At 35.5% G+C, this 20,204-nt stretch overlaps 1 protein-coding gene across 25 annotated transcripts in view; it reads right to left on the bottom strand.

The window, feature by feature from the left end:
- Positions 1–20,204, bottom strand: part of PCM1 (pericentriolar material 1) — an 88,602-nt gene that overhangs the window by 47,815 nt on the left and 20,583 nt on the right. For 16 of the 25 annotated variants that reach the window (XM_025279405.3, XM_025279460.3, XM_025279423.3 and 13 more), the window contains 13 exons: positions 17,725–17,902; positions 17,468–17,557; positions 14,722–14,822; positions 12,563–12,779; positions 10,121–10,322; positions 8,824–8,997; positions 8,149–8,306; positions 7,789–8,030; positions 3,520–3,656; positions 3,254–3,383; positions 2,112–2,252; positions 1,204–1,394; positions 408–611 (listed from right to left, as the gene is read on the bottom strand). In XM_025279405.3, the coding sequence (XP_025135190.3) occupies positions 408–611; positions 1,204–1,394; positions 2,112–2,252; positions 3,254–3,383; positions 3,520–3,656; positions 7,789–8,030; positions 8,149–8,306; positions 8,824–8,997; positions 10,121–10,322; positions 12,563–12,779; positions 14,722–14,822; positions 17,468–17,557; positions 17,725–17,902 (2,165 nt within the window). The remainder of the gene's footprint in view (positions 1–407; positions 612–1,203; positions 1,395–2,111; positions 2,253–3,253; positions 3,384–3,519; positions 3,657–7,788; positions 8,031–8,148; positions 8,307–8,823; positions 8,998–10,120; positions 10,323–12,562; positions 12,780–14,721; positions 14,823–17,467; positions 17,558–17,724; positions 17,903–20,204) is intronic. The other 9 variants (XM_025279414.3, XM_025279440.3, XM_025279480.3 and 6 more) reach the window with 1 other exon arrangement.

The following is a 20,204-nucleotide window of genomic DNA, read 5'->3' as shown; positions in this document are numbered from 1 at the left end:
TTAAGAGTCTTCCCAGCACTACAGTTCAAAAGCGTTAATTCTTTGGCACTCAGCCTTCTTTATGGTCCAACTCTCACATCCATACATGACTACTGGAAAAACCATAGCTTTGACTATACAGACCTTTGTCAGCAAAGCAAAGCCACGGAAATCCCAAAATCTATAGCCAAGTCATACAGAAATGCAGGTGCTCTGAAGACTCGAGACTTTAAAGTGGTGTCTGAAGTGAGGGCACTCTTCTTGGGACTGAGTCTCCTAACCCATGGAGTCTGGCCAACTCCAGGTAGTTAGTGTTGGAATTATGTAGTGAAACATGCACTTGGTTCAGATAACTGAAGAACTGCTTGGTGTCAGAAAGACAGGAAACTCTTTAAAATCAAGCAAAAAGTTAAAACACTGAAACTAACCTATTTTTAGTTTCCTTTACATTGTAAGAATTATGATTTGCACTGTTTGGAGGATACATATGAAAGTTATCATTGGAACTGGCATCTTGCTCCTCCTCTTCCTCCTCTTCGTCTGTCCGAATAATTCCTTCAGAAAGGTAACCATCTTCATCTCCTTCTTCATCTAGGGCACACTGGGTAGAACCTCCCCAAGTTGCCATTGTTCTGGAGATTAAGAGACAAAATACAGATCATTCTGGAGATGAGCTACTTCACCTCCTACTATGAAACAAACTCTGTACCCCTCACCAAAAAAAATTATATAAATATATATACATGTATATGCATACATGGGTTATGTATATAAAACTTCATTTAGGGATAATTAACTATGAGATGGCTGTTACTCTCCAACTGCTGTCATATAAAATGTTTACTCTGACTTCCACAAAACAATTCTTCAAATAAATTAAACCAGTAATCATATCCCCTGGGACTCATTCCTAAAGTAAACCTCCCTCAACTTTTAACTTTTCCTTGAGTGACAGTTTTCTAGATCAAAACCCTCAAGAAAATCTCTATCAGTTTGGTCAAGTGTCTTAGTAATTTTTAAAAAAAAAATTTTAAAGAGAGAAAAGTGATGCTATGAGAAGTTACAACAGAAAGTAGCTGCACTGAGTCACAAAGGTGATGTATAATACCCAAGCCTCACTGCAACAGCAGACTTGTGCTGTGATGCAGAGGGAAAATGAGGCTGCCTATCCTACAAGTGTTAAATTGGTGGTATTTTTTAAACTGATTTAAACACCTCTCTTACTTTTCTGTTCTGCTTTGCTGAGGTGTACACAGGTTCTCAGATCCATCACTTCTCAGTGAAACAGCCACTGGAGATGCAGTTTCAGCCAGACCTTGCCTCCTCTGATGTTCAGCCATCAGAGCTTCCAGCTGCTTTCTTCTCTGTCGTAGCTCCTCCCTTAACATTTCATGTCTTCGCATATCTGACCATACCTGTTATTTCAAAAGTTACAGTCAATTTACTATAAATACTGGATTTGTTTCAGCCTTAAAGAAAAACAGGTTAATACTATTGCTAATACCAACAAAAATTTCTATCCTGACTCTATCCTTTTTACACTGAGACACCCATGAAGGTTAAAATGCTATTTTAGTAATAAATTAGAAAAAATTAGGCAACCATTAATTCTTAATGAATACAGTCAGGAGACATGAAAGACACGGGTTCCATCTCTGGGTCAGGAAGATTCCCTGGAGGAAGAAATGGCAACCCACTCCAGCATTCATGTCTGGGAAATCCCATGGACAGAAGAGCCTGTGCCACACAGTCCATGTGGCTGCAAAAGAGTCAGACATGACTAAGCAACTGAACACGGACATATTAACCTCATCAACTATTGAGAGAAAGTTGTTATGTTTTCCATAAATCACATATAAATAAAATGCCAAAGGACAAGTTTTTCTAATTGAAATGAATACTACTTACTGTAACTATTCCTTACATACAAGTCTGCCAAATATTTGTTAATAAAGGGCAAGACTTAAGATATTTAGAAGTATCTCAACTTAATTACTTTTTGGAAAAAATTATTTCTTTCCACAACTTAAAACCACATAATAGGCTACATTTAAAAACATATTTCACGGATATTCAGTTTTCTTCCTTAAGATATGACTTAAGACCCAGGAACAAGGTGCAATATACAATACCTCATTATCTACCACTGAAGAATCATGAGGCTCAAAACCAGATTTGTTTGTACTGGCTTCATTTTCATTAACGGTTGGGGATGAAGTAACAGCTGGCATATGTGTTTTTGTGGGACAATTACCCACACTAGCAGCTGACAGCTAAAAAAGAATTAATAAAAACTATTATAAAGAATTAAAGTAATTATGTTAATTTCATAAAAGCAATTATTCACCATTTCTCTAGGGCTTTGGTACCATATTTAGTTTTTTATTGCCACACCTCAATTGCCATCATGATTCAAAGAAAACCTAACATAAGAAAACAAGATGAAAATGCAGGCTAAAGATGATCAGTATTACTAACCCTCCAGAACAACAGGACATGAGGAATAAAACATTACTGTGGAAAATGTCATATACTCAACCCAACTCTAGCATATATTCCTCTGGTATTTAGATTGGGAACAAGAAAAAAGACATAGACAAAGAATAAAAGATAAACATCTAGAAAACAAAGTTATATTAGAAATATCACTTGATACATTTCCTTTTCTTTGAAAACAAAACCTGACTCATAAATAAAGCTATTCATAACAATAAAGTGTAGGAAAAACCTCCAAAAGAATGGATAGTTCCCTCCCGTATTAACCCTACTCCTGATTACATGACATGAACAAAGACTGTACAGTCTCTGCTCAATCTCAAACACCCATGTGTGGGGTACCATTTAATAAGCATATATACATATAATATTCAAACTACAAATACAGTATTTTAATTTCCAAAAAAACTCACGGTAGCTTAACAGCTTTACCATGTAATTTTAGACCAGTAAGAAATGGAAATGCTTCTCCCTTAACTGCAAAGTTCAAACCAAAATATCTTAATATAATAAATAGTTATGAACACACATGTTCTGAATCACTAGCCAGGCAGCCCAACAAGTGAAGAATGTAAATAATCAGAGCTAATTCATACATGCTATCTTTCACAGTATAAAGGTACATCCCTAACCCATTTCATTTGTCCCTCCATTTCTTTAATCATGAAAGATTTATAAATCTATCGTATTAGTACTAGGAAAAGACAAGGAGTACTTTCAATTGACATTAAGGCTTTAAACATCTTTCTTCAGACAAACAAAGAAATTTCCTAATTACCTGTAGGTTAGGACATGCCTTTTGCAATTCTTGAATTTTCTCTTGAATCTCAATCAGTTTCTTTCTTTCTTCCTGCAATTGTTTGAGTTCTCTCTGTTGCTGCTGTAGTTTAGCCTCATAAAATTTCTCCCTATAATTAAATTGACATTATATTTGTGGACTCCAATAAATCTGATAACAGCATTAAACATGATATAGTAGAGTACCTATGGAGACTTTCTAACAAGCACTAAATTTTTATGACATGAGTCAGAAGCTTAACATACCTTGCCTTTTCATTTACTCCAGCATCTTTCTGTGTTTTATTGGCATTTCCTCTAGTGTTATTTGCATTTTGTTTGGTGTCTTCTGCTGGGAAGAAATCCTCCACAGAAGTAACTCCTTGATTGGCTGCATCATCGTCCTAAAATAGCATCATTATATTAAAATTATCTTGATATGTAAAGACATTATCCAATTCATAACTTAGTAAAATATGACTCGGTTGTAAAATTCACATAAAATTGAAAGCAGTAGGGAAAGCATATGATTTTTAGAGAATAATGAAGTTCATCTTCTACCAATGACAAGAAATAAAGTACTAAAACTAAAACAGTACATTAATAATTTGAGCTGCCAATTACCCAGTACTGGCAAATACTAGTTTGACTTTTCCTTCCTTGACTAGATTGTGAACTATCAAAAACCAGCTTATATGAAAAAGATAAAAACTGCATCAGTGAAGCTGGGAACTCTTGATATGAGATCATTTTTCTTCAGATATATAACTTTTATATCAACAATTTAATAATTTATGTCTAGTATCACTTGCTCAGTTAGTTTTCCATTTCCTCACTTTGGTATTTAGTTTATGAAACAAGTACCAATGGCTCCCAAGAGAAAAGCTAATGAGAAACTACCATCTCAAATGTGTCACTGGAAAAACAACAAAAACAACAAAAAATTACTCATCTTCCTAACAGTAGGTCCATATCTTCTGTTAAAATTAATGTACTTATTAAACTGTTAAGACTGGAGGTCATCTGTCACATTTTCTTAAAAATATTTAATACTGTACACTTTATACATGCTTTCTCTGCAGATATCAACTGAAACTGTAACTGCTAGATATAGAATTATAGTAAAATCTTAAAGAGTTAAAGCTGACTAGATTGCAAACCTGTCTAATCCATTTTAAGCTTTTAGACATGGTGTTACTCTGGTCTTCTCATGGATCTAAAAGCTAAGCTAATATATTACTAATACAGTAAGCTTAAAAAGAACTGAGTTGCAACCCAAAGATACCAAAAATGGATCATGAGGCATTTTCACACAATAAGTGGAAAAACCAAAGTATGAGAAAAAAAATACCCTGAAGTTTCAGATTGTTATATGAGGGTGTCTGAACACTTGATACAAACTCCAACACTAAAAGTAACTGACTACAGAATTACTGATGTAATACATGTTGTATTACAAGAGATTGGTTCAAGATGGCAGAGCAGAAGGACAAGGGCTCATCTTCTGAGAGAGCACCAAAATCACTACTAGCTGTTGAACCACCGACAGGTGGACACTGGAACCCACCAAAAAAAAATACTCCACATACAAGGACAAAGGAGAAGCCACAATGAGATAGTAGGAGGGTCGCAATCATAATAAAACCAAATCCTATACCCAGCAGGTAGGTGACCCACAAATTGGAGAACAATACTACCAAAGAAGTTCTTGCACTATTGTGAAGATTCTAAGCGGTCCATCAGTCTCCCCAGCCTGGGGATCCGGCAAAGGGGCTGGGAATCCCCAGGGAATCTGACTTTGAAGGCCAGTGGGGTTTGATTATAGAACTTCCATAGGACAGAAAACAGAGACTCTACTCTTGGAGGGCACTAACACATTGTTTTACAGACTAAAATACATCAGATGTACATGTGGAGACTTAAAAGACATCATAAGGTTTTACAGAACATATAAGCCGTCTCACTTAATCTAATCAGGAATAATGATAGTTTTATATAATCATGGTAACTGTATAATTGTTTTGAACTTCTCCTGAGTCCCTTGGAAAAAAAGGATATAAGTAAAGGCACAAGCAAAAGAAAACTACCCATAATAAAATAAATAAAACTTATCAATCTTAAACATATAAAAATTTGGGGAGTTTTGGATCATTTTTTAAAAAGCTCTCAGGACAAGGCCCCTTAATCCTTTGGGGTTGCAGTTTTTTTTTCATACATGTCATTTCCCTAAAACGAAAGAGCTCCAATAAACATAAACCTGAAGTTAAGCTGACTCATCTCTAAGCCACCAAGTTATTCACCATTTCTGATTTATTATTCCCAAGCTGGAATCAGGATTGCTGGGAGAAATAACAACAAGCTCAGATATGCAGATGATACCACTCTAATGGCAGAAAGTGAAGAGACACTGAAGAGCCCCTTGATGAGAATGAAAGAGGAGAGTGAAAAACCAGGCTTGAAACTCAACATTAAAAAAACTAAGATCATGGCATCTGGTCCCATCACTTCATGGCGAACAGAAGGGGAAAAAGTGGAAACAGTGACAGATTTTGTCTTCTTGGGCTCCAAAATCACTGCAGATGGTGACTGCAGCCACAAAATGAAAAGATGCTTGCTCCTTGGAAGGAAAGATATGACAAACTTAGCATATTAAAAAGCAAAGACATCACTTTGCCAACAAAGATCCATATAGTCAAAGCTACTGTTTTTCCATTAGTCATGTACACATGTGAGAGTTGGACCATAAAGAAGGCTGAGCACTGAAGAATTGATGACTCCAAATTGTGGTGCTGGAGAAGACTCTTGACAATCCTTTGGCCTGCAAGAAGATCTAATCAGTCAATCCTAAAGGAAATCAACCTTGAATATTCACTGGAAGGACTGATGCTGAAGCTGAAACTCCAGTACTTTGGTCACCTGATGCAAAGACCTGGCTCACTGGAAATCCTTATGTTGGGAAAGACTGAAGGTTAAAAAACAAGGCAGCTGCAGAGGATGGGGTGGTTAGACAGAACCACCAACTCAATGGACAGGAATTTGAACAAACTTCAGGAGATAGTAAAGGATAGGGTAGCCTAGTGTGCTGCAGTCCGTGGGATTGCAAAGTCAGACACGATTTAGCAACAGAACAACAATGTATATGTATAAACATATAAGGTATTATTTATATTTCATAATTATTTATGTTTAATTATATAGACAGCTATATATACACTGATATGAAGTCGGAGAAACCTGGCATGCTATAGCTCATGGGGTCGCAAAGATCTGGACATGACTTAGTGACTGAAAAACAACACACTGATATGAAGAAATCTCTGACATGTGTAGTAGGAAAAAAAGCAAATTGTAAAATAATATAATCTATATAAACACAAAGAAATAAAAAACAAAACTTTTATGTAATTTTTGTTTACAACTGCAAACTGATTTAAATGCACAGCAACCTCTGTGAAGGAGAATGGGATTATGAAGGTTCAGAGGGAGTTTATGAGTAATATTTCTTTTATTTTAAAATAAAGTACACAGTCATCTTTCACTTGAGTAATTTAAAATAAGCATTTCAAAAGAGGTTGTAAATAATACTTGAAATTTTTTATTCGCCAAAAAAATTTTTTCTATACATTTATTAGTGTGGTTATATACACTTCATTTTTTCAATGTAACATAAGCTAAGCAAACCTAAATGAAAACAAATGATTAATTTTACCAGAAAATTTCTGGATTTCAAAAATCATATAAATTTGAATACTTTAGAAACACTCTTAAGGATACTTCTATACAGTGATTACGCTGCTGAGAAAACAACAGAAATATATATGTAACAGATGAAAAGGACTGATTTTTACAAGTTTAGTCATTTTTAAAAAGGTTTAGAGCTAGTCATAACTTTGAACCACAACAGTCAATAAATACACTGTCTAGAAGTGTATTAATAATTATGTAATTTTATGTTCATATATACAAATGGCTTTTTTTAAATTTACAGCTAATAGGTCCAACTTTACTTATTTGGCCTTACTGAATAAAATTCAGACAACATATGGTTTTTCTACATCAAGTGAATTAAGATCTCAGCCAGAAGTCTCAACTCTGGCTCTGACAATAGTACAACTGTGGCTAATTAACATTTCTAGTCTGTATGTATATCCACCTAATTGAGATGCTACTGAGTTCTACATGATACAGAACTAGAATCTCTGGCAGGAAGACAAACTTGTTTTTGTAATAAAGTTATACTGGTACACAGCCATGCTCATTTGTTTACTGTCTATTGCTGCTTTTGTGCTGGGTATTATGACAGAAACTGTATGGCCCACAAAGCCTAAAATATTTACTAATTCACCCTTAGGAAAAGTTTGCTGATCTCTGATAATATGGCATGTAAAGTGCTGAGCATATAAACTACTATATAGTTAGAATCCAATAAACATATACTAGTATACTTACACCCACTTAATTATCAAACATATACACACATTTTACCTTATAAGACTATACATTTTTTGACAGATTAAAAAAAAAAGCAGTTTTTACCTGCACCATGGCTACAAGGTTCTGTAAGTGTCTAAGTTTCAGTTTTGCAGCCATAAGCTTCTGGATCTTATGTTCAAATTCAGCATCTTCAGGAGTCTCAATGATCAGGCTGCTGCTGTGACTAGACAGTGAAGCTCCACTGAGGGCCTCATCTTCTGCTTCCTCCTCCTCCTCCTCCTCCTCCTCATGACCTTGTGCAACAGGCATCTCCTGTTCTCCTTCTCTATTGTATCGACAATCTGCTGAAAATATGTATCACTGAAATGCAGTAACTTAATGAACTTAATTAAGAGCTCTAAAGAAAGAAAATCCACTTCCCAAGAATATGGTACAAGTATCTGTGAATAGAGTCAATCATACCTGAAAGAGGAGGCATGTTTAGAGCCCTTATGTTGGCAGCAGACCTGTTGTTAATTTCACAGTTAGAATTAACTGCTCGCCCATCTCTATTGTTGGAAACACACTGTGCATTAGAATTACTATTTACTTCGTTCCAGGTGGCAGCCACTTGTGGATTTCTGAAAGGAAGGAAAACAGCCTCAAGTTACTTAAGGTAAAAAAATATATGTAATATTAAAAAATCAAAGTTTTAGAACTACTAATAAAAATAATTCCAAACTATGAACATCATTGGCTATTTCATCTTTTAAATAAATGGCTCCTGCATTTCACTGGCTTCAACTATTCAGAAATTTAAGAAGAAAAATATCTAAAAAAATCAAAATTACAACAAAGAAAATTAAAATTACACCAAAAAATAAAGACGCAGGAAAATGAGAAATTATATACTTCTTATAATTAACTTATATTTGATGTAACAAACAGCAAATTTACTAAACTTCTGTACTCAATAAATCCCTACTTGCTTTTCTTTACAGGACATGTTAAGATTACACTGACCAAACAGCAGACTTACAGGAGAAAAGCTTAAGTAAAATGCAAACAGTAAGCACTCTACTGAGGGTTTTCTGTTCCATATTAAAAGTACTATTAGAATGAGTATGTTAGAAAAACAAACTTGAAAAAAGTTCTCACCGAATGTTAGTAACAGGTTCCGAGTTTTCATGCTCCGAATCATATTCTGATTCTTCAGTTTCTTCTTCTTTTGTGTTTTCATTCACAGCATCTGTCATCATATCTGATGTTTGCTCATAATAATGAACTAATTCTCTTAGTTCATTCAACCTCTTTCGAACTTCATTTAACTTCCTGATAAACAACAAATATATACAAATTAACACCCATTTTAGTAAAATAAAGCATACAGTATTTCCATACAGTAGCAGCCAGCACATACAAATGTTAAACTCAGTCAAATACCCAGGGTACAAGACTGCAATGAATTTAATTTCAAGTACAAGTTATTCAAAATCTCATCACCTTAATATCCAAATGTTACAGACAAAAATGTAAGAAAATTCTCCTTAAAGTGCTCACTTTAAACAGGTACAAATGTTAACAGCTTAAATCTTAATGTCAAAGATATTCCTAGGTTTCTTAATAAGTATCAAGAATGTGAAGTACTAAATATTTCATTTAAATAGTACCTCTTAGGCAAATCCAATATATAGGGATTACTGAGCATTTACTGAAGATTCTCAATTTGTCTACAATATATAGAGCTCTATAAAGTATGTCACATTTTACAAAAAATAATAATTAGGTTGTTTTTACTGAATTCCAGGAATAATGCCAATAGTTTTTAATACTTAAAACACCTTTATCATCAAATATATTATGCCAGATGAAGAGAAAGAGGCTTAGTGAGGGTGCTATTTGTCCACAGTCACACAGCCTTGTGAAATACAACTTCAAAGCTATCTGACTCTACAGTCTGGGCTAAAATACACAGATCTTTTAACTGCATTTACTTGTAAAATGGGAATATATTATGTACTGCTGTGCTCATTCACTCAGTCTGGTCTGACTCTTAGTGACACTATGGACTATATAGCCCACCAGGCTCCTCTGTCCATGGAATTTTCCAGGCAAGAATACTGGAGCAGGTTGCCATGCCCTCTTTCAGGAGATCTTCCCAACCCAGGGATCAAACCCACATCTCTTGCATCTCCTGCACTGGCAGGTAGATTCTCTACCACTGTGCCACCTGGGAATACCCCAGGAATACATTAGCTCACAGAAATTACATTTCTCTGGGATAACTCAAAAATGCATGTACAATACATACACACTTACTCTTCCACTATGTCACTTAAGAATGTTTATCATATTAAATTCAGTTTTTCCAGAATTTTCAACAACAAAAAACCCTAAATTTGACCCTATGATTCAATTATAATCTATGTAAACAATGTGCATATAAATGATTTACTGGAGTTTTTCAGTTGGATTTAGGTGGCCTTCATTTTCATTCTGATTCTGAGAAACTAGAGAAGCAGCAGGATAAGGAACAGATGGCGTGAGGTTATTGGATTCTCCATTGACCACTGGTGTTAAGACTACAGGAGCAGAAGGAGCTGTGGTTGTACTTCTCTGATCCACACTCCTTTGTGGAGAGGCTGAAGAAGGCACAACTACCAAAAAAAAAAAAAAAAAAAAAAAGCCAGGTAACATACATAAATATAGCATCAAACAACTCATTCACAGTTTGCCTGGATAGAGAAAAATGAAAACTAAAAGTCATTAACATCTTAAATTCTGCAGCTTTAAAATGTGAAACTTAAGCATATAACATCCAGGCTACTTATTTATTAAGAAGTCCCTCAACCAACCAGAGTTAAAACAGAAGGGAAAGAAGAGCAGGAAGACAAGATGGAAATCAACAAGAACTATGATATTCTACCTTGAAAAATTAACGAGAGTGCTTCTGTGATCAATTTGGTTCTAGGTTAAGTTAAACACAGCCACTGTGTATGATGTACAGCCCACGAGCTACAAATTTATGGGGCAGCCCTAGCTGATCAGGTCCCTGAGAATGTTCCACTCCAGAGGGATTCTATCTGGTCTCCAAGACAGAACTCTTCTTGTTCCAAAAGATAAAGCAAAATTGTTAAAGTGACTGTGGTACATTACACCATGAAATGCAATAAAATTTTCTAATTTGTTGATGGCTAATCCTCTGCAGTTCTTGAACTACATTTTAATTACTCTTCTGTCCACACAGATCAAAGATATTTTATGCTTTCAAGCGCAATGAATGAAGGCTAAGAACCTTCGTGCTTCTCTCCTACCACTCTAAGCTATAATCATTTATCTTTCTCACAATGACAACCATCATTTGTTGCTCACATTACCATCTACTATAGCTGGTTTCCAATAGTCTTTTCTTTCTATTCCTTGACTGTTTTACCTTTTGCTGCTGCTTTCACGCTTTTTCCCAGAGAAAAGTATGATTTTTTAGTCTCAGTAGACAGCGTGCTCCTTCCTTTATATGTATAAAGCTAACCACAAGGCTCTGAGTACAACTTACAAAAAACTTAAGACATTTTTCTTGGTTATGATCATCAGTTTAGGAAGAATAAGCATTGGGATTAGATTATACTCTGGAGGAGGGGGGGAGTAGCTGAAGTCAGGGGAAAGAAAGTATATTTCAGGGCAGAAATAGTACACTTCTTCGAGGGTGGCAGAGAATTAGGTTGAAGAACAACGAACAGAGGTCCAGAGATGATGTTTTCTATCTCTCATTTTTTCTTTAATAAGACAGCAGCTGAAATGCTAGAGAATAATGACCAGTGGCGTTGATCCTGTCAATTTCAATTTCCAACGCTATAGCTCCTACTATCAACTGTTTGAGGAAGAGGTAGTGACCAGACTTGGAGAAGGATGAGGTTAAATGAGGACAAGTAACTAGATCTCAATTAGACAAAGGCAAATAAAACATGAGGTCAGAAAAGACAGTTTCTACAGTATAACTGAGATGACCATTGGTTTTCTTATATAACTAACTAGTTATAAAGCAATATAAATAACTAGTACAATCAGCCCTCCATATCCAAGAGATCTGCAGATTTAACAAAAAGCAGACAGAAAATATTCAGGAAAAAAAAAAAACACGTGGATCTGCAGCATGCTGGTTAACTGTCTACACAGCATTGACACTGTATTATGTATTGTAAGTAACCCAGAGATGATTTCAAATGGACTGGACGAGGTGCTTAGATTATATGTAAATTCTATGCCATTTAGATAAGGGACTTAAGCACCCTCACATTTTGTTGTGTGGGTGGGAGTACTGGCACCAGTCCCCCATGGATACTAACAGATGGTTGTATAATTATTTAACTAGTATAACGAGGTTGACTGTATGCCTTTTCTATTCCTGCCTGAGATGACTATTTCTCTATTTCAAAAAATGAGGTGTTTAGAACTTTCTGGGCTAAGTTTTTCATATCTTGATTTTTTTTGTATAAATACTTCCTAAATCTGTTTTACAATTTTAAAATAAAAGTACTAATCTGGTTTAGTTTTTCTTTAAGGAAAAATTTTGGATATGCTAAAAAGTGCAGCATTACTATGTCCAAGTATCTAAGTGCTTTGATACTTTTCCCTTTCTAAAATGCTACCAATTTTTCAAGCCCAAATTCATCTTTTTTTCTGAATTTTACAGAACATATCTACCATCTATTTGGCTCTACATTACATTGCTTTATTACTCAAAAATGTTTCACATGCAAGTGCTATTTCACCACAAAAATCTTAATTTTGAGTAACTATGCATTCATTCATTCATCAAATATTTACAAAGTAATTACTACATGCTGACATATATACTTATGCGTCCTATACTTAAGACTACTGAGCCAGATTTACTTACATGATGAATTGTTCAAATGCTGATCTCGAAGTGTATGAAGTTCTCCAAGAAGTTTGTCCATTTTTTGTTTCTTTTCTTGTAACACTCTCATCTTGCTAAAAAGTTGGACTTTCTCATCAGGTAAATGCTCTGAAACTGAAGGATTTCTGCTCTGAGAAATCTCCCTAGTTAATGAAAGACTTTCTGCTTGTCTTCTATTGTCTGGAACAGCTGGAGGCTTATTAAAAAAAAAAGAGAAGAAAAATAAAGGCAATTCAAGGTTGCATTCTCATTTTAAAGATGCGTAAATATGCTTTATAAAAAGAGATAAACATCTGTATTGTGCTGCTGGGTAAGCATATGTCTTTCCTTTACCTCAATTACATACAGTTTTCTGATGTGCCACTATATATACTGTGATATATACTGTTTTATAGACACAAACAACAACACAGTGGGGATTTATTGGATGTTATTACCTGACCTAAATTAAGTTCTAGAAATGCCACATTTTATACAGAATAAACCTTCAAAAATCTCATCCTCTCTCTTGCCATCTTTTTAGAATCACCATCATACACTTCTTAACCTATCGGTTTTTCCTAACACTTCTTTCCTATTAAAAAAATTAATGAAACATTTATGAAACATAAATCCACAAAGGATTAGGGAATCATATATGAATAACCACCACTGACTTTAGTCCAATTTCAATATTTAATATTAAGATGTTATGGGAAAAACCCCAACAAACCTTTTGGCTAACTCAATATTTTGCCACATTCACGTCAATTCTTTTAGAGAAATATTATGAATATAATATTAAAGCTAAAGCTTTATAGGTACAAAACCTCAACCAATTACTCTCTCAAGAGATAACCACAATCTGGAATTTGACATCTACCATTCTCATACATGTTTTTATTTTGTAATACCTATCCATGTATCCATAAAAAATATACACTCATTACACATTTTAAAAGATAAGCTAAGTGGTATCCTTCTTAAACTTTCATTTTCATTCATTAGCTTTGGTTTGTTTACTATAACTGGTTATGGGATTTCATTCTGTGTATACATCATAATTTATTAACCCATTTTCCTGTTCATGGACATTTAGATTGTTTCTGCTTTGCTATTAATACAATACTGCCATGAACATTCCTGTATGTATCTCCTTTTGAATATCTGAGAGATTCTCCAAGGTGGGCCACTGCAGGGTCACTAAAGAAAATGTACTGTTGCTGCTGCTGCTAAGTCGCTTCAGTCATGTCCGACTCTGTGCGACCCCATAGACAACAGCCCACCAGGCTCCCCCATCCCTGGGATTCTCAAGGCAAGAACACTGGAGTGGGTTGCCATGTCCTCCTCCAATACATGAAAGTGAAAAGTGAAAGTGAAGTCGCTCAGTCGTGTCCAATTCTTAGCGACCCCATGGACTGCAGCCTACCAGGCTCTTCCGTCCATGGGATTTTCCAGGCAAGAGTACTGGAGTGGGTTGCCACTGCCTTCTCTGAAAAAAAATGTACTCGATACTGCTAAATAACTCTCCAAAGTAGTTGAAACTCTCCAAAGTAGTTGGGTCATTTTAACTTGGTCAGCAGACAGGAGATAATGCATTGTCAACCATACTCATTTCCAGTGGAGAGAGATTAATTCATCCTTTATTATTCAAAGTCCACAGATTGAAATTTTTCATTTATATCATTATTTACAAAGGTCATCAAACTTATTAACTCTGAAATTAAACCTTAGGACTTTCTTGTTAGTTAAACACTGCAAAAACACAGATTCACAATAACTTAACAGTTGTGACTATACAATCTTTAAGGTGAAATAAGAATGTGTCATCTGGAAGCACAGGAAGGGGAAGTTTCACTCATCACTACGTTTAAAGGAGGTATTTCCTCTAATTTAGTGTTTCCCAAAGTATTGTCCCAACATGTCCAGCAGTGGAATTGCATGGCAGGATGCCCATCTCAAATGTGTGAATCAAAACATTTTGGAAGTGGAGGTTCCCACTGACCAGAAATCTACAATTTCTAACAATCAAGCTGTGTGACATCATTATGCTTGGTAAAGTCTGAGAAGCACTGATTTTGTTAATGTGATTTTAAATCCAGTACACCAAAATAACAAAGTGCTGCCATGAGAATCACAGCATACAGAATCACCGATACCTGAGAATCACGAAGCTGATTATGAAAATGCTGAATTAAATCATTCAATTCTTCGTTTAGTTCAGAGGTGATACTGACTCCAGATAGGCTACCTGTAGTTTCTGTTACAATTAGAAAGAAAGTTAACTATTCATTAAAGCAAATAAATGAAGACAACACTTTTACTTCTGAGAAGCTAAAAATAAATTGGAAGAGGGCGTGCTTAGTCACTCAGTCATGTCTGACTCTTTGTGACTCCATGGACTGTACCACGCCAGGATCCTCTGTTCATGGGATTTCCCAAGCAAGAATAGTAGAGTGGGCTGCCATTTCCTTCTCCAAGGCAATCTTCCTGACCCAGGGGTCAAACCCACGTCTCCTGCATTGCAGGCAGATTCCTCACCATCTAAGCAACTAGGGAAGCCTAAATTGAGGGGTAGGGGTGAGGATTTTAAAATGTCACTTAATGTAAGTTGAAACTAGTTAACTCTTAGATTTATCTGCCAACCAATCATTTTATGTTTCCATCTAACCTGAAATAAAGGAAAATTCATAAAACTCTATTATTGTGGTTCAACTCTTTCTGTCCCAACAGTCAAGAGGGAAACTGCTACATCTCAATTAAGCAAAAGGACTCAACATAGTTCCAATGAGGTGGATGAACCTAGAGCCTATTATATAGAGTGAAGTAAGTCAGAAAGAGAAAAACAAATGTCATATATTAACACATATACATGGAATCTAGAAAGATGCTACTGATGAACCTATTTGCAGGGCAACAATGGAGACAGACACAGAAAACAGACTTATGCACAAGGGCAGGAGGGGAGGGGAAGGAAGGAGAGGGCAAGATGAATGGAGCGAGTACCATGGAAATACATACACCACCATATGTCAGACAGGCAGCCAACGGAAATTTGTTGGATGCCTCAGGGAACTCCAACTGGGGCTCTGTAACAACCTAGAGGGGTGGGAAAGAGTGGGAGGTGGGAGGAAGGTTCTCAAGGGAGGGGACATATGTACACCTATAGCTAATTCATGTTGATGCATGGCAGAAATCAAACCAATGCTGTAAAGCATTTATCCTTCAATTAAAAATAAATTTTTTTTAAAAAGGGGGAAAATAATAGGGACTCAATAGAGTCGGGGTGCAAGCAGGTCTACCAAATTGGGCTGGAAAAGTGGCAGGGAAAGTGGTGTGTCTGAAAAAGCCCAGCTGATTCTCACCAGCCTCAATCCCCACTTCATCCAACAAAATCAATGCTCTATACAGGGGTCAGCAAACTTTCCTTAAAGATTCAGATAGTAAATATGCTAGGCTTTGTGGAAATACATTACTTGTCTCAACTACCCAATTCTGCCTTTGCATGGCAAAAGCTACTATATATAATCATAAACAGATGAACATGGCTATGTTCCATGAAACTTTATTTCAGGCCAGTTTGCTCACTTCTACAATAGAACAGGTAATTTATTGAAGCACTTGCTTGTGATACAAGCTATACTAAAAGACCAGTTTTTATTGTCAGGCTGTATTCCCAAGGCAGTATTCTGATGACAATTTTGATAAAAGTTACTGCTCTACTACTCACTCAACCATGCTTATCTTTCCAGCTCTAAGAGACACTATAAACTATTTCTGTTTTGAAGGACAATATTAGCTTTCTCAATGAGAAATTAGAATTTCAGGGCAGGATAATATCCCACGTATCTAGTCCAAACTATTTGAAAAAAATAAATTAGATTCTAGGATAACACACAAGCTAGTTAACTGATGAAAGGGAAACTCTTTCCCATGAAAATCATGTTGCCTCTCTTATAGACCAGAAGATTAAATACTGTAAGTTTGTTTTTTCATCAGTATTCTCCTGTAAAATCTTGTCAGTACAAGAGGAAAACTGTCTTCAATCATTAACCTAAAATTCTTTTTGAACTAGTACATAAAATAAATTCAAATTTAAATTCCTGTCCATTCTCCTCTTGGTCCCAGATTCATAAGAATACAGTAAAAAAAAAAAATTACCTGCTTACTACAAGGAAAAAATAGGGATGAAGAGTTGCATAATTATAATTATATACTATACCATATACATACAAATATATATATGATATATGCTATACTATATATAATTACTATAAAAGAGTAAGTTAACTTACAAGTCATAAAAATTTCCTATGAAAATGGAAAATTAAATTACAAATAACAGTGATCAGAAGGTTGAGCCAATGGGCTCAGTGTAGACAGCATGATAAACTGAATAACAATAGGGTAATCACAGTAAGAAGCTAAAATGGAGAGCCCACAGGAGATAAATTATTATTAGATTGGGATGACACACTACTACAAATTAGACCCTAGTTTTACTTAGTTCTAAAAAGTAACAATTTGTTTTTGACTTACTGAGAAATTAAACACTTAGGTTTGAAGGTAATGAGAAGAATTGTAAGGTTAGATTCAATACCAAAGAACTCAATACTATTTCAAGTGATACATGGCTTTGAGGGAAGAAGGAAGAAATGAAAGAACCTTTCTGAGTCTCAGGGAGACTGGATAGGATACAAATTTAGTCCAAAGGAACTAGTGCATACAACTGGGTACCTTACTGACACAATAGTGAAGCTGCCTCACTTAAAAGTTTTAACCCTTCCTTGGCAGGCAAGCAAAGTATAGCAATCCTAGCTGAATAAGTACAAAAGGCAAAAATAAAAGCAACAAGAGCCCTATCAATCTGAAGTACAAAAACAGAATGACAGCCTGTCCCTTTACCTCTTATGGGTACTCTCTGATGCAAAGGTGAATGAGCCGGCTGTCTGCCTGGTACAGTATGATGGCCAGGAGTTGTCTCCGCAACCTTTTCTGTATAAACAGAGAAAAGCACAGGACAGAGTAAGCCTTACATGTAGGTTTTTAAACTAGGCAACAATCCTAGATCTGATTAAAAAACCACCAGCAACCACCTTGCAATTGTATCATTGCTTACTGGGCGTTACTTATAAAAACAACATCCTAAGACAGTAGCATACCAGAATCATCCATCACAGCTATAGCCTGCTCAGCTTTATGCTGCAGGGCAAGCAGAGCAGCTTGTCGTCCTTGTAGAGCTCTCAGCTGCTCCTGCTGCTGTAACATCCTTTTTAATAAATCATGTTGTTTCTTCAAATTTTCTATCTCTTCCATAGGCTCCTGCTGAGGATCTCTGGCCTGAAAAATAAGACCAACAACACTTATATCTATTAAAATCTATGCTCATGTGTCAACTATCAATGGTAAAATACAAACATAAATAATAAATTTGTATTAAATATACAATACTAGATACAGACTTGAAAGGGAAAAAAAAGAAAATGATGACAAAGAGACAGCCTGTCGTGTTAAGAATTAGGTCATTAAGTAATTTCAAGGTAAAAGACCATATGCAAAGACTTAGCATGAAGAAGAATTAACAAAAGGAAAATAAAGGAAGAGGCTTACAAAAAGAAAGATAAAAGGGTCAAGAAGGCAAAAGGAGCTACACACAGAAACACAGACACACGCACACGTGCACGTACACACATACAGGAATGAGAGATCCAGGTCTTATAGAAAGTGAGAAGCATATTATACCAGGTTAATGCCCCAAAAGTAGCCCTGAAAAAGCCCAGACCAAAAAAATGTTCTGCCTCATTCCTAGAAGGGATGTTTAAACCCAACAAAACCAACAGATGAAAAATTTTTTAATTTTTATTTAATTTTTAAAATGCATTTTTGATTATCTGATGTGAAAGGCTTTAATTTACTTGTACCACTTTATATAAGCATACAATAAAGAAAAATGTTTTTTTCTTTTAAAAGATGCTCCTTTAGGTAAGTCTAAGAACACAAATTACTTTGAAATTCCCCCTAAAGACAGCATTTTGCCTAAAAGAGGAACAGACTGAATAGGTGTCAATTATAAAGAACTATAAAATTTTAAATATTAATCTTCAACCTATTCAAATGTAACTCAACCAGAAACACTATGGTCAATTAATCAAAGAGACAAATTTAGGTGCAACTTGGAAACAATAAAATTTTAAGTCAAATTATGCATGAAATTATACCATAATGGTATTTTTCATCTTTGATTTGCCTTTTAAAATTTTTATATCTTAAAAGTTTAATGATTTTACCTAATATTTACATAAAGTATTTCTATCAGCTTAGAAACAGTCAATTTTAAATTTGCATTGGTATCAAATTTTTAGGGGGGTTATTTATAGACTTTAAATGAATGTCCTCCCTTGGCCCTGACTGAAGTTAACAAGGAGGATAAAGAAGTTCAATGATTTATTTTGAAAATAAAAATACACTGATCTGTATTCCCTATGTACATGTAATTCCAGGAGAAATTAAGGAGAACACAAATGGCTCTAGAGAAGTTTCCTTCTGGGTGACATCCCTTACCAATACTTTGCAAAAACTTCTTTTCTTTATCTCCCCAAGCAGAACTCATCAGTAATGTGAGTAACCGTGTAACTTGGCAAGCAATAAAGGTAAGTACATGGCTCAGAATTAAGAACTCAAAGAAATGAAGATCAAATAATAAGTAGAAGACTGCAATCAGAATTTTTGATGAATGTATCAGAGAAGCCAGGTCAGTGCTCTATCATGAACATGGAAGAGAAATAACACATCTTGGTTAAGCTACTATTTCCTGGAGAATTCCTAATAAACTGAACCCATTTTCAAATCAACAACAATTTACTCATTTCTCTCCCATCCAACACAAGTGGAGTTACTCTGTTAACATTACACTCATTCTTATAAAAAGTCATCTTCTTAGTTCTGGCTCGATTTAAGACTGTTTACATCTCGTAAAATAATTTGAAAGGTGAGAGAAAACTATGAATCTGAGATAGCGAGTCATCTCAGATTTGATCCAAATTAATTTCATCGTAAAGTGAAAGTCACTCAGTCAGGTCCGACTCTGCAACACCATGATCTATACAGTCCATGGAATTCTCCAGGCCAGAATACTGGAGTGGGTAGCCTTTGCCTTCTCCAGGGGATCTTCCCAACCCAAGTCTCAAATCCAGGTATCAAACCCAGGTCTCCCGCATTGTATGTGGATTCTTCACCAGCTGAGCCACAAGGGAAGCAATTTCATCAAAGTCATTGGTAAAATATAAACCAGATCCAATTAGGTACAGATTTCAACTGGAAAGACTCAAGAGAAATATCTCCAGATTGACATCAATCAAATACTCCAACAAAGCATCAATGGAAACAACTAAAAAAAGAAACATCATACATATTAAGACAAAAATTCACCCAGGGAAAAAACCATCAAGAATGCACTGATGCTGCTGCTGCTAAGTCGCTTCAGTCATGTCCAACTCTGTGCGACCCCAGAGACGGCAGCCCACCAGGCTCCTCCGTCCCTGGGATTCTCCAGGCAAGAACACTGGAGTGGGTTTCCATTTCCTTCTCCAATGCATGAAATTGAAAAGTTAAAGTAAAGTCGCTCAGTCGTGCCTGACTCTTA

The sequence above is a fragment of the Bubalus bubalis genome, chromosome 1 (genome assembly GCF_019923935.1).
Source record: "Bubalus bubalis isolate 160015118507 breed Murrah chromosome 1, NDDB_SH_1, whole genome shotgun sequence".
In the NCBI taxonomy this organism is placed as follows: Eukaryota; Metazoa; Chordata; class Mammalia; order Artiodactyla; family Bovidae; genus Bubalus; species Bubalus bubalis.
Note: the sequence above shows the minus strand (reverse complement) of the source record. Positions and strands in the feature narration are given on the sequence as shown.